General features: G+C 39.0%; 1 protein-coding gene across 2 annotated transcripts in view; it reads left to right on the top strand.

Moving 5' to 3' along the window:
* The window catches only part of ClC-a (chloride channel protein 2), a 625116-nt gene that overhangs the window by 369895 nt on the left and 240090 nt on the right, over positions 1-15131 (top strand). Inside the window, exon 7 of one of the 2 annotated variants that reach the window (XM_067141103.2) lies at positions 13182-13260. In XM_067141103.2, coding sequence (XP_066997204.1) covers positions 13182-13260 — 79 coding nt within the window. Of the gene's footprint in view, positions 1-13175; positions 13261-15131 lie in introns of both variants that reach the window. The other variant, XM_067141101.2, reaches the window with a different exon arrangement.

Raw genomic sequence — 15131 nt, 5'->3', positions numbered from 1 at the left:
CAAAGTTCAGTCTTTCCTTTGGAGTACACAATTGAGGAGGTCTCGGAAGTAGTCAGCTAGAATGGTGCAGTTCTCTTTGGTGTTCGTTTCTAATGTTCCATTTGCTCGACGGAAACATAAAGATGGTGGTTGATAACTAGATAAATTCTCGCAGAAGGTCTAGTAGAAATTACTGGAGTTGTTTCTAAGGAAATCTTGTTCAATTTCCATGAGTCTATTTTTGTCATAGACTCGTTTCTCCTTGCGGATTATTTTTGAGGAGATTTTCTGAACTTTTAGGAAGGTCTCCCATCTCTTAGTTGTTTGATGTCCATTCCACTGATTCCATGCTTTCATCCGTTCATCAATGGCTTTATCACAGGTCGTGTACCACCACCTATGTTTGTGTTTCCTTGGAGGCTGTCCTAATTTCATGGCTGATGTCTGAAGTGTTTTACGAAGGCCTGGCCAGTCCATGGGGTCCTGCTCTCGTATGTCTTGTAAAAAGGTCTTGGCGTTCTGTCGAAGACATTCTGGATCAACTCTTAGAGATCTTTTGTGTTTAGGTCTGCATCTGTTGGGTTGGAATCTCACTTTGATTTGTGTTAGGTAATGGTCCGAGTCGACAACTCCCTTCCATACTCTAACATTTTGGATCTCACACATATTCTTTCTGGAGATTGCGACGTGATCGATCTGGAATTCACCCAATAACGGGTTTGGTGATTTCCACGTTTTCTTCTTATGTGGGGGTCTCGCAAAATGCGTAGACATTAGTTTTAAGACAAAGGTTTTACAGAAATCTATAAGACGTTCTCCGTTCTTATTCGTTCTCCATTATGCCGAGTGATGACCAACAATCCATTTGTGTTTCCTCTCTCTGCCAACCTGTGCATTAAAATCACCTACTAAGATTTTCACGTGATGCTTTGGAATCTTGCTAGTGGTTTCTTCTAAGAGTTCCCAGAAGGCTTCCACTTTCTCTGGGTTTTTCTTATTGTCAGTGTTTGTGGGAGCGTGGGCATTGACCAAGGAGTAAGCTTTATTGCCAGATTTCACAGTAAGTACTGAGATTCTTTCAGATGGGGATGTAAAGTCAAGTACAGAACTGATGATAGTTTTTCGTACCGCAAAAGCTGTTCCAAGTTGTGTTAAGTTCCCATGGATTCTTATGGCAGGTTTACCCTTAAATATCCTGTACTCTTCAGAGTCAAAATGGTTTTCATCCTGGTAGCGCGTTTCCTGGAGTGCTATGATTTGAATATCGAACTTATCCAGGGTGTCCGTTAGCTGTTCAAGCTTGCCTGTTTTCAGTAGGGTGTTGACATTAATTGTACCTAAGAAGGTCTTTTTCTTGGGACAAAGAGATTTTGAGAAGCTCCGACTCTTCTCTCTATGATGCTCCCGATCCCCCAGAATCCGATGATCGGGAGAAACTGGACTAGGTGTGTCCAGAGCCTGGGGTAGTTGCTGTGATAACGTGTTAGCCATCATGCCAATGTTGCAAGTTGAAGATAAATGCAGGGGGTGATCATACTGGTATGATCACAAGGTTACAACTCGATGGTTAAGATTGAGAGGTGCCTCTTGGTGTCTTCCGGCTAAATTATCATTTACGATTAATTAGGAGTCCGTGGTTAGAACTTCGGTTGTAAGCCGAAGAGCCAGTTCTTCCGCTCTCTCAGCCATTGGGAAATATCCTCTTCCGCCGTCGAAACCGTTGACTGCAGTCCTTTTTGCCTCAAATGATCCACGTGTGCTTATTTGGCTTGGCCTTATTCACACCTGTCCTGCATATCTACAGGAACATCCCCTATCAGCCATATGGGACGCGCCGTGTCGGGGTTGAGGCCCCCCACCCCAGTGTCTTCCGAGGAGTTATGTCTAGCGCTTACTCAATTATTATTATTATTACTATTATTATTATTATTATTATTATTATTATTATTATTATTATTATTATTATTATTATTATTATTATTATTATTATTATTATTATTATTATTATTATTATTATTATTATTATAGGCCTACGCCTTATTCTCGTTCCCTGATACAGAGTGGGGCAAAAGGTGAGATGAAAGTTTATGGCATGTGTCTGTAGCCAGATGTACATCCTGATGCAAACTTCTGTTGAGGAGCTAGTGGAGATGAAATGAATGGTGGTGTATGAAATTGTGTAAGAAGATGGAAGGCCTATGAATAGGAACTGTCCCAGCATTTTCCTGGAAGTCAAAAAGGGAAATAACAGGAAATCGTTCTCGGGACAGCCGATGATAGGGTTTAAACTACTTGTCTCCCGAATGCAGAGCTTGGCTCCAGAGACGTAGCACGTTAATATGCACAGCCACTCTACTCGGTAATATTAATCATCATCATCATCTTGGTTTGTCATCGTACTAGGCTACAATGGGTAGGTCACTACATGACTTTGCACTCCACCCAGTTAGATCTATTGTGCTTATGCCCCACTAACTACTTTTCCAGCTTTCAGAGACACAGAGGTGCCAGAATTGTGTCATGCAAGTGTTCTTTAAAGTGCACTAAATCTACCAACATGAGGCTGATGTATATGAATACTTACAAATACTGAGCCAAGGTTGAACCCACCAACTTGAGATGTGATAAATAAAAGTCTAAAAGAAAACATTTCCATTGTATAAGAAATATGGGTGTACTCCACCATGTGGCCATGGATCCATTTCTGGAGCGAAATTGACTAAAATAAAAATGGAACAAATATTTCTAATGTTTTTATCTATATATAAAGAACATATCCTGACTGACTGACTGACTTATTCATCATCGCCCAGCCACAACTACTGAACATAAAGAAATGTAGGTTCTTGCTAAAGGAAGATTTTTGGATATTTCGTCACTAAGGGGGTGAAAAGGGTGAATTTTAAAAATGAGTGTATCTATATCTCAAAACTTTAAAAGTTTACAGATATAAAAATTGGCATTTAAAATCTCCTTTAAAAATAAAGAAACCCGTTGTTGTTGTTGTTGTTGTTGTTGTTTTCCCGGAAAATCCCACTAGGAGGGGTGAAAAAGGGGTTGAATGCCTTTAATGAAGATACTTATATCTTGGAAACTGAAGATATTACAGACCTAAAAATTGGTATTTGGAATATCCTTTAAAAATAAAGAAACACATACTTTTTTTTGTTTTAGAAAATCCAATTAATGGGGGTTAAACAGGAGCGACAAATGGGGTGAATTTTTAGAAAGACTATATCTACAGTATATCTCAGAAATGGAAAATGTGACAGGCGTAAAAATTGGTATTTGGAATCTCGTGTAAAAGTAAAGAAACATAGGGATTTGTTTTCAGAAACTCCACTTGAGGGGAACTAAAAAGGGGATGAAAGTTTAAAATGAGCATGTCTGCAGTGTATTTCACAAACTTAACATGTTATGGAAGTGAAAAACGGTATTTTTAATCTCTATTAAAAATAAAGAAACATATACTTTTTGTTTTTGGGAAAAACACTTGACTGAAAATGGGGTTGAATTACTGTAATTTATTAGGATACTGATATCTCAAAAACTGAAGATGTTACAGACATGAAAGTTGGTATTTGGAATCTCCTTTAAAAATAAAGAAATACGTATTTTTGGTTTTCGGAAATCCACTTGGGTTTAGGGGGGAATTGAAAAATTATTTGAATCATTTGTATGAAGATACTATTATTTCAAAAACAAGAGATGTTGCAGATGTGAAAATTGATATTTGGAATCTGCTTTAAAACTAAAGAAACATGTATTATTTTGATTTTGGAAAATCGAATAAAGGGGGGGGGGGTGAACGAATTGAAAAATTAATTGAATTGTGTGAGGATACTTACATTTAATAAAAAATTAAGTTGTTACAAATGTGAAAATTGGTATTTGGATCTCCTTTAAAAACAAAGAAAAACTCATTTTGGGGGGAAAATCATCTTGGGAGGTGGGGGTGAAAAGGGGTTGAATTCTTTTTATGAGGACACACATTTCAAAAACTGAAGATGTTACAGTCGTGATAATTGGTATTTAGAAGATCCTTTACCAATAAAGATTTTTTTTTTCTTTTCTGGAAAATTCGCTGAAGTGTGAAAGGAAGTGAAAAAAAGTTATCTTTTTATGGGGATACTTATATCTCAAAACTGAAGGTAACTGATGTGAACATTGGTATTTGAAATCTCCTTTAAACATAAAGAAACACGCATTTTTTTTTTTTGGTAAATCAACTTAACTGCGGTGGGGTGGAAAAGGAGTGGAGACCAATTGATTTTACCGTTCATAATGTACCGTATTTAATTCTGATCATAAATCAATCATTTTTAATCTTTCCTGGGTTCGCTTTCAAGAACCATGTATTCCTTTGGAGAACTTAAAGTTAGATTACAGTAGATTCTCCTGGCATATAAATAAAAATGTAAACACATTTGAAATAAACAATAGGAATGATATTGACCGTGCAATTGTTTATCTCTATAATAAGGTCAATAATGCATGGAAGTATATCATTCATATCGCCAGAAATCCCACTCACTTGCCTACATGCGACAATGGTGCTGGTCACACTGTCAGCAATGACAATGGCAGCAGATGTAATTTACCACCAAGTAGTGGTCTTGCATCTTCTTGCGGGGTCCAGAATATCAATAATAATAATAATAATAATAATAATAATAATAATAATAATAATAATAATAATAATGACTTAACTTATTTCCTGTTGCTCTTCCTGGAGCATAGGGCTTCCGTGAAACACTTCTATCTGTTCCTATTGTTGGCTAACCTCTTCACTTCATTCCAAGTTTTTCCCACTGTTAACCATTCCTCTTCGATCATGTTTTTCCAGGTCTTCTTCGGACGTCCATGCTTTCTGGCGCCATGGGGGTTCCAGTCGAGCGCTGTCTTGTCAATGGCTCCAGCGGGCTTCCTTAAAGTATGCCCTATCCAACTCCATTTTCTCTCCCTTATCTGCATTTCAATTGGCTGCTGATTAGTTTCTTCCCATAGATCTTCATTTGAAATAACATCCGGCCATCTTCTGTTGATGATACGTCTTAGACAGCGATTCACGAAGACTTGCAGTTGTTTAGTCGTCTTCTGGGTAACTTTCCACGTTTCACAGCTGTAAAGCAGAACAGACTTAACATTTGTGCTAAAAAGTCGTAGCTTAGTTTTTCTATAAATGTTCTTGTTTCTCCATATAGGATACAGTTGAACAAAAGCACCATTTGCTTTCCTGATACGACTCTTAATGTTGTCTTCTGCTCCTCCAGTCGTAGTAACCATACTCCCAAGGTATACTACTTGTTCTACCTCTTTATCATCTATAGACAATTTATCATCAATCTTGGAATTGACCCTCATCTCCTTGGTCTTATTAATATTTATTTTAAGTCCAGCATCCTCTGCCTCCTCCTTCAACCGCTTAATCTTCTCTTCCATATCTTTGAACCGTTGAGCCAGTAGACAGATGTCATCTGCAAAAACAAGGTCTTCTAACCTATCTTGTAAGCCCCACTGGATCCCCCTTTTTCGACCTCGATACACTCTCCTCAGCACACTATCCAACACAAGTAGGAAAAGCTTCGAAGAAAGAATACAGCCCTGTCGAACTCCTGAGGTCACATCTATTGGTTCAGTAAATCTCCCATATGCAGAATCTGACATTTATAACCCCGTACATATTCAGAATCTTTTGTGGTATACCATATTCTTCAAGTAGAGGGTGTTCTGCCATTCTGCACTTTGTTCCAAGATGATTCTCAGAGTGTTTATGAGATCGACACAGCTACGATGTTTACGAAAACCAGCCTGTTCCCTTCTAAGGCGCAATTCCAGAACATCCTTCACCCGCTCTAAAATGATCCTTGAAAGCACCTTACTTGGTACTGACAACAATGTAATTCCCCTCCAGTTATCACGCTTAGTAATATCCCCTTTCTTTGGTATCTTAACAATCAGGCCTTTCTTCCATTTAGCCGGTAGCTTTTCTTCATTCCAGATCCTTTCCAACAGGGGGTGCAATAATTTTGCCAAGGTCTCAATATCTGCTTTAAGTATTTCTGGCGCGATATTATCCATACCTGGTGCTTTTCCAGTTCTTATCTGTTTCAAGGTCTTCTCTATTTCTGAACAGGTTGGAGGATGTAAGTTTATTCTTGGATCACTATCTACTGGTTCCATTTGTTGGTTACCATTCTGTTCTGTATCTCTATTGAGTAACTCTGAAAAATGTTCCTTCCATCTCTGTAACTGTTCTTCCTGGGTGGTCAGTAGCTCACCTCTCTTGTTTTTAACGGGTTTATTCCTGATAAATACTCTCCTGACAGTTTCTTTGTGTTACTATACAATTCCTTAGCATCTCCCCTTGCTGATGCCTCTTCTGCTATTCGTGCTTGTTCATCCACCCACTGTATATGATCTTTTCTTACGCTTTCCTTCACACTCTTATCAGCTTCCACATATTCCTTTTGTGCTGTGGCTTTCTGTTGTCTTGTTTTAGACATATTAATCTTTGCCTTAACTAGTTTTCAAGCCTCAATTTTTTTCCAAGTATCATCAGACATCCATTCCTTCTTGAGATAATTGTGAAATCCAAACACCTTCTCACTAACGTCTAAATGTGTGTCCTTGACTTTCTTCCATGATAATTCAACATCCATCATAAGTTCTGGTTCAACAGCAAGAGCTTCAAAGCGGTTTCTTAATTCTATCTGGAATTCTTTCCTTTTACTTTCATCTTGCAATTTACCTGAATCAAATTCCTTGTTTCGCCTTTCAAATTTCCTTCCACTTGCTACAATTTTCATTCTAAACTCTGCAACTACCAGGTAATGATCACTTCCAATATCTGCCCCTCTTTTATTTCTAACATCAGTCATTGATCTTCTAAACATTCTACTTATGGCAATGTGGTCTATCTGGTTTTCTGTAACCTGATCTGGCGACACCCATGTAATCTTACGGCATCGTTTATGAGGGAATAAAGTGCCACCTACTACCAAATCATGGCTAGCACAGAAATGAATGAAAAGCTCTCCATTTTCGTTACAGTAACCAACTCTATGCACTCCCATAATTTGTTCCAGTCCCTCATTGTTAGAACCAACCTTCGCATTTAAATCCCCCATCACAATAATAATATCTCTCTTTCCCACTCTCTTAATAGTTTCATTTAGCTGGCAGTAGAATTCTTCCTTTTTTCCAATCTCTGACATTTCTGTAGGAGCATAACACTGGATCACAGTCACATTGCGAACCCGGGACTTGAATCGAGCTGTCATCGGTCTTTGTGAGATGGGTTTCCAATCAAGGAGGCTCCTCCTTGCAGTTTCATTCAATAGCAATGTTCTATGTTCTGCATCGTCCCCCATTTGCCCAGAATACAGGAATGTGGACCTATTAAGAGTCTGTATTTCTCCAAATTCTGGCCACCGTATTTCACTTAATCCGAGGATATCCAGCCTGTATTCCTCCATCACTTTAGCCACTTGCTTCAATTTACTGCTCTCTCTCTCTCTCTCTCAGGATTCTGACTTTCCAAAAACCTATTCTCGTTTTCCGTTTCATGCCAAAAGTTGTCAACTTATTATCCATCCGGTTGTGTTTCACTTCGGTTTCTTTAATAGTTTATATTTAAGGCTCTGCAAGTTATTAGTCCACAGCAACCCGAGCTTGGTGGTGAAACTGCCACCTAAGCCTCCAAGCCTGCTGTTTTCTGTAGGGGTTGTCTCCCTTAGCCTTTGAAGATCCCACTTCACCACAAGGCAGTGGTTCTCCTTGTTTCTTTAAACCCCACGGGAAGAGGGTTGCCTAGTCTGCTAGATTTGCCGTTCCAAAAGTCTCTTTTTCCGCTGCATCTGCCATTGAGGACTTCACCAGAGCCCTGTTAGCCATCACTTTTCAAGGTTCGTGTAGGGCCTTCACAGCTACCGTTGTGGTCATGGGGCACACACAGTCCCCGCTGTACATCATCCCTGCAGGCAATCCCTTACTTCATGCCGTTGCCTACCTCTCATGACGTGGATGAGGGGAGGCAATAATAATAATAATAATAATAATAATAATAATAATAATAATAATAATAATAATGTGCAGACCGCGCTGGAAACTGGTCCTGGCCGGGTATTGACTATGAATGCAGTCCGGCCGCTGCTTCAGTACCGCCAAGCCACCCAAGACGACATCACACCGGATCTCCTCAAGGATTTCATCCATATTAAAAATGTTTATAGGAAAAGGTGGCAAAGATGGAACTAGCCCAGGAAGTACAAAATTGATTGCTGGAAAGAAAGATTGAAAATGGGAGGAACTTTGCCATAATCTCTCAGAAAACGAGTCAGATTGCAAATTTTGGCAGATTCTCTCAGAAAACAAGCCAGATTGCAAATTTTGGCAGTTTATATATAAAATGTTAACATGAGAAAAGTAACATTTGTATTTATTTTTACAACTTTGAGCCCCTTGTAGAAAAACAATGAATGAAGTTAGAATGCATATACTTTCTTTTTATTTGCCTTGTCTATCTTTGAAAGGTGCCAGTTTGTTGCAAGCTAGGTGCATTTTGTTCTATCTACTTTCATGAACCATTCTTTTCATCGGCTAAGACTGGCAGCACATTTATCTTTTACCCCTTAAATAGCACAATCACAAAATCCCAGAACAGGTCTAGTGATCCAGGTTTCAAAAGAAGGATGCCAAATCTGAAACAGGAATGAACTGTGTTTATTTCGTTCATCACTATTTGTTTTAAACTATAAAGACAATTTCAAGGTTATTCATTTATATTGTGAACTATTTGACCACATCATAAAAATCATAAAAATGAGGTATGTCATGTTGAAGGTGTTGAGAGAACATATCATCCCAGTAAAGATAGTAAATATCATCCAAGAGATGTATGCTGACTGAGTGTCAAGTATTACATGTGAAAGCCAACTTATTGAACCCTTAACCACCAACCCCAGAATGAAACAGGGATGTATACTTTCACAAAACATTTTTCTCTTGTACTTGACTAAATGGCAAAAGAAGTTGTAATGGTTCAAGAGAGAGTGGTACCATGGGCATGCAGGATCAGTCAGAGGATCTTGAAATCGCTGATGACATCTGCCTTTTGTTTCAGATATACAGAGAGATGAAAAACAAACTGGAGATGCTATAGACGGATGCAGGTATGATTGGACTAGATTGAAGGTCAGCACTGCAGAAACAAAGGAAATGCAGCAAAACTCCAAAGTAGAGAAAAACTTGATAGTAAATGGCTGAAAAATTGAACAGGGTGGCTCCTCTCTGTCCATCAGTGGAACAGAACAGGATATCCAGAGTTGAATACAAAACGCAAATAGAGCCTTCGTACAGCTGTATCTAATCTGGAGAAGTAAGAACTTCTTTCCCAAAACTAGGAACATTCAGCCGCAATGTAGTGCTCCTTTATGGCTGCAAAACTTGAAGAGTGACAGAGAATTGCAAACCAATTGCAAACCTTCATACATTGGTATTCACGACAGATAATGAACATGAACCAGAACGATATTGCATCAAGATCCAAGGACAAGAACTCAGCAGTGGGCCATTAGAGAGCAGATTCAGGCTCATAAATAGAACTGGATTGGGTGCACTCTTTAGAAACCTGAAGGAACTGTTGAGAGAGAGGGCCTGGACAAGAACCAGATCACACACTTCCACCCATTGCTCTAGTGGGAGATATAGGAACTAAATCAAGTCAAGTAAGCCATACAAAATTTCATTCCTGGCCCTAATTTTGGGAACAGGTACAGACATCATGTGTTTGTATCCCAGGAGTCAGGTGCTGAGGATGACCATTCCAAAACTTTTGAAAATGATCCAGAAAATATCTTAACATAGGTATGGTATTTCTAAAGAAGTAGTAATAGTAAAGTCAGTGTTATTCTGTGGAAGAAATTAGATCAAAGACTAATATCAAAATGTAAATCAACGCAACTTTATTACCTCCAAATACCATTCCCTCCTGTAAATCATGAGACCTAGTTGCCTGAAGTAAATTGCCAAGCCATGAGAAGAATGTTAGGTGTTTATTTGTGTGTTATTTGGAGTGGAAGGTTTTAGGTTATATCCAAATTCGTAAAGAGTTAGAGGATGGTGCAAGGGGATAAGTCGTGTAAGAAATTCTTTTAGGTGAGTGGGAGCATCCCTCTTCTTGACCTCTTTTCAATTTTTGACCCCACATCTAGTATTATAAACTTATCACTCATTGGATGGAAATCTGTCGTAAGCAAGGACAATATAACATTTAGAATTTAGATAGAATTTAGAGCCACTCAGGAAAGGGACTTTTGTCTGAAGAAGAGAAATTTGCTCATAAACACTCGATCAGCAAATCAGAACTATTACCAGTCTGCACAGCATCTTGCTGATTAGTGGGGAAGGACAATCTCCACATTTTCATACACTCCCATCTTTAAATAGTCCGCCTGCGTAGCGTAACGGTTAGTGTTATTAGCTGCCGTCCTCAGGGGTCCGGGTTCGATTCCCGGTACTGCCAGAAATTTAAGATTGGCAGGAGGGCTGGTATGTGGTTGAAATCGTACAAGCAGCTCACCTCCATTGGGGGACGTGCCTGAAAAGAGCTGCACCACCTCGGGATGAGGACACGAGTTTACTTTTTTAATCTTTAAATAGATACCTAACCTGTCTCCTCATCAATTGCAGATCTTCCATATTCCTTTCTTCTCAGCCCATTACAAGCTCATTTCTCTTCCCCAGTTTCATCAGGAGGGCAGGCTTCAACACTCATTGAGGGGCCATCATGACAGAACGTCTGTTTTGACGTGATTTATCAGACATTCACACTCCATTACAATGTTCCAAGCCTCTTATATGAAGTAGTAGATTAGGGATTGCCTTCACATTTTCCTATTCTCAGTGGGAGACAGAGTCAAATAAGCCATACAAAAGTGCCTTTCTGGTTCCAATATTGGTAACAGGTTCAGACTTTGTGTTCCTATGCTGGGTGTCAGCTGCTGAGGTCAACCATTCCAGCATGGTTGAAAATGCTCCAAGAAATATGTAAGAAAGTTCATAAATGGAACTGGAGTGGGTGCACTCTTTGAAAACCAGAAGGAACTGTTGAAAGAGAAACCCTGAACTGGAACCTATAGGTCAATCTAAGATCTGGGCAATCATGAAATACATGAAGAAGTTGTGATGAGAGAAGAAAAACAAAAAACAAAACACAGAGCTTAACACTGTCAGGTGGCTAACAGCTTCAAATCAAAATCACTTGCATACAACATTATGCAATTTACACTAACAATTTTTTCTATTAAACACACAGCTCATACTTAACAAATGTATATTGTTTACAAAATTCTACTTATAATATCTCCTGTACTTACATAGTCAACTCATATACAGTATGTGGAATTGGCCCTCAAATTCTTCACTGTACTTCACCCCTACAGGCAGTCCCCTACTTTGGCTGTCCCATCTCCATAGACCAGGAGATGGAATTAATTTATTCACACACATTTTTTTTTTACAATAACCTGCACTGGTCAAATGCCCTTTAATATTTCAGTTATTTCTTCTGTTGCTGTTTATTCTCTACTTGAATATCTGTACAGATTTTGGAAGAGGATCAAACACTTCTTCTTCTTTTCCTACCGCTTTTCCCACACCTGTGGGGTCGCGGGTGCGATCTGTGTCGCCAATGTGGATTTGGCCCTGTTTTACGGCCGCATGCCCTTCCTGACGCCAACCCTATATGGAGGGAGGTAATCACTATTGCGTGTTTCTGTGGTGGTTGGTAGTGTAGTGTGTTGTGTGAATATGAGGAGGAGAGTGTTGGGACGGACACAAACACCCAGTCCCCAAGCCAGAAGAATTAATCAGAAGCAATTAAAATCCCCGACCCGGCCGGGAATCGAACCCGGGACCCTCTGAACCGAAGGTCAGTACGCTGACCATTCAGCCAACGAGTCGGACGGAAGAGGATCAAACACTACCCCTGGTAAACTGTTCCACTCCTTCATGCCCTTCCCAATGAATGAAAATTCACCCCAATCGCTTCTGCTAAAATTCCTTCTAATTTTTTACTTGTGGTCAGTCCTGCCAATATAATTATTTTCCAACTGAACCCTCTCATGGATTTCTCCCCATGCTTCTTCTCCTGTATAGGCTCTATATAATCCTGTAAGTCTAGTTTTCTCCCTTCTCTTACTTAAAGTTTCCCACCCAAGTTCCTCTAACATTTCTGATACACTGTTTTTCCTCCTGAAATCCCCTGTTACAAATCTTGCTACTTTCCTCTGCACACTATCTATTTCTTTTATTAGGTATTCTTGGTGAGGATCCCAAACACTGTTTGCATATTCCAATAATGGACGAACCATACGTAAGTAACTTTTCTCTTTTAATTCCTTGTTGCATCCTTTAAGTAGCCTCATTATCACATGTAACAATCTATATGCTTTCCCAACAATGTCGTCAACATGACCCTTCCAGTGCAAATTACTTTCAGATCTCACACCTAAGTATTTGCACTTGTCATCTTTTGGGATAACTACCTCATCCAAATTACATTTAAATTCAGTTTTAAAGCTCCTGTTTGTAATTGTTGTAACCGTTGATTTGCCTCCATTAACCTTCATATTATTTTCTTCAACCCATTGTTGGATACTCTCAATGTCCCTTTTTAATTCTGAACAATCCTCAATGTTATTTATTTCCCTATAAACAATTATATCATCTGCATACAATCTTATTTTTGATTTTATATTGTTCCCTAAATCATTTGCGTATATTAAGAAAAGTAACGGACCGATTATACTACCCTGTGCAATTCCCTTCCAAACTTTCTCTTCCTGTGATACATTATTTCCTACTTTGATTTTCTGAACCCTTGAATTTAGAAATGTTTTTATCCAACGTCTAACCCTTATGTCCAATCCTATTCCCTCCAATTTCTTTAATAATATTCCATGTCCCACTCTATCAAAGGCTTTGGAGAGATCTATTGCTATGCAATCTAACTGGCCTCCTGAATCCAACTGATCTGATATGTCCTACTGAAATCCCACAAGTTGTGCCTCACATGAAAACTTTTGTCTGTAGCTTCCAAACTGAATCTCCTATGAGCTTTACATGAAAAGTTAATAACATAACTGATGTAGGTAAATTTCATTTAGGTTTAATAGATATTTTACTCCTTTCAGATACAGTGAGGGCTGTTTTTGCAACAAATTTTACCATGGACTTCCCATTTGATCCTCAAGAGTTAATAGTCTTCGCATTTATTGGGTGAGTATTAGCTTCCAAAATCCTGCAGCCAGTATTGTTATAAAAAGAGCCTTTGTGAATTTCTCAACGTTCTATTAACATGAGTATCTGTATGATGTACCTTTATAGTATAAGCGGATACTAAATATTGTAATTAAATTAGGGGGTTGGGGTATACTTGGCATGAAGAGGAAAAAAGAGCATCCATATACACAAGAGATAAGAGTTGAGGCTGCTATAACATTGTGTGCCGTAAAAGGAATCAGGTTCTGAACATCAATTCGCTGTAGAATCTGGAAGTTCTCATACTTGTCACTGATCAGCTTGGAGTTCACTGTATGCTCTCTCTCTCTCTCTCTCTCTCTCTCTCTCTCTCTCTCTCTCTCTCTTATGTGATCAGGTTTCACCTTTCTTCTTTTGGTCTCTTTCCATTCTGGCCTACCATCATAGCAGTGTCTCTCCAGTCAATCACTACTCTTTGGTTGCATTCAGTATCCAGGTTCTCAGGTATCTTTCTTCTCCCATCACTTCTCTTTCCTGGTATCTTCCTATGAAGAATGGATTGCAGGAGGTGGTATCTGCTTCTATTCCACATAATATGATCAAGGTATTGGAGTTTCCTTGTTTTCACAGTGGCCTGTACTTCCTCGTCTTTCTTCATTCTCTGTAGAATTTTGTTGTTTTTCACATAGTCCATCTGCAATTCTCTCAACAACCACAGCCACTGCACAAAAGCCTAGAATATTTTGCTAAAAGTCTCAGTCAATGTCCACATTCAAAGCCATGAAAGAGAACAATGAAACAGTGAAAAAGTCTAACCATTGTGTTCTTTGTTATTTCATGGCTCCTGAAGAGGTTTCTCATTTAATTGAAGGTAGCCTGGTTATCTCTATGCAAAATTTTACCTCTTCAGAGATATGTACTGGGTGTCCACATTTAAACTGACGGTGTTCGGGGTGACACAGCATGGGCTGTAATGATCGTACGAGTCTGAAATTTCATAGGTTGCTAACTAAACAATGCACACATGAATTATACCACAGAAGTTATTTGTTCAAAGTATTGCCACCAGGCAAAAATGAGGCATTGTAATCAGTCTCAGAAAAATGGTAGGAAAGATGAGACACATGATAACGGTGGTTCTGGCATATTTATTGGTATTTATGGTTACAAACACTGTTCAGTACATCTTCCCAACTCAGCAACATCCGTACCTGTAATACGGCATGGTCGACAGTTGTCCGCAGCATATCGGGTGAAAACAGAGTGACATGTCATTGTATGCTAGCCTTTAGATCAGGCAGAGACTTCGTCAACAACATCCATGGAGATGGGCCGCCATCCTCTCTTTGGTATGACACCTAATTCACCTGTTTCCTTGAATTTATTTTAATATGTTGGCAATATTAGTGAAATGCAGCATTGCTATTAGTGCCATTCTGGTAAAAGAACTTCACTAACAGTGCACAGTCTCTCTTCTCAATAGCCATTATGTTTCACACAGAAAAGTTTGACTTTCTTAAGTTTCAACAATCATTCACTTTACAAAAGGAAACAACATGCATCACCAAGCAACTGACACAGTGCAATTCCACCGGAAGAATATTCTGACTTCAGAGTTATGGAATATTGCATGTTCTGACAGCATAGAGTGCAATATTTTTGCCTGGTGGCAAGGCCCGGAACTAATAATTCTTGTGGGATAATTCACAAGAACATGGCTTAGTTAGCATATCTACAAAATTTCAGACTTCTACGATCATTACAGCCTGTTCTCTGCTGCGCTAAACACGGTCATTTTAATTGTGGACACCCAGTATATTTGTGTACATGTTCAAGATGTGGGGATATTGATTATACTGACCTGCATTAGCTGGCCTCACAGCAGAGAG

The sequence above is a fragment of the Anabrus simplex genome, chromosome 2 (assembly GCF_040414725.1).
Source record: "Anabrus simplex isolate iqAnaSimp1 chromosome 2, ASM4041472v1, whole genome shotgun sequence".
Taxonomy (NCBI): Eukaryota; Metazoa; Arthropoda; class Insecta; order Orthoptera; family Tettigoniidae; genus Anabrus; species Anabrus simplex.
Note: the sequence above shows the minus strand (reverse complement) of the source record. Positions and strands in the feature narration are given on the sequence as shown.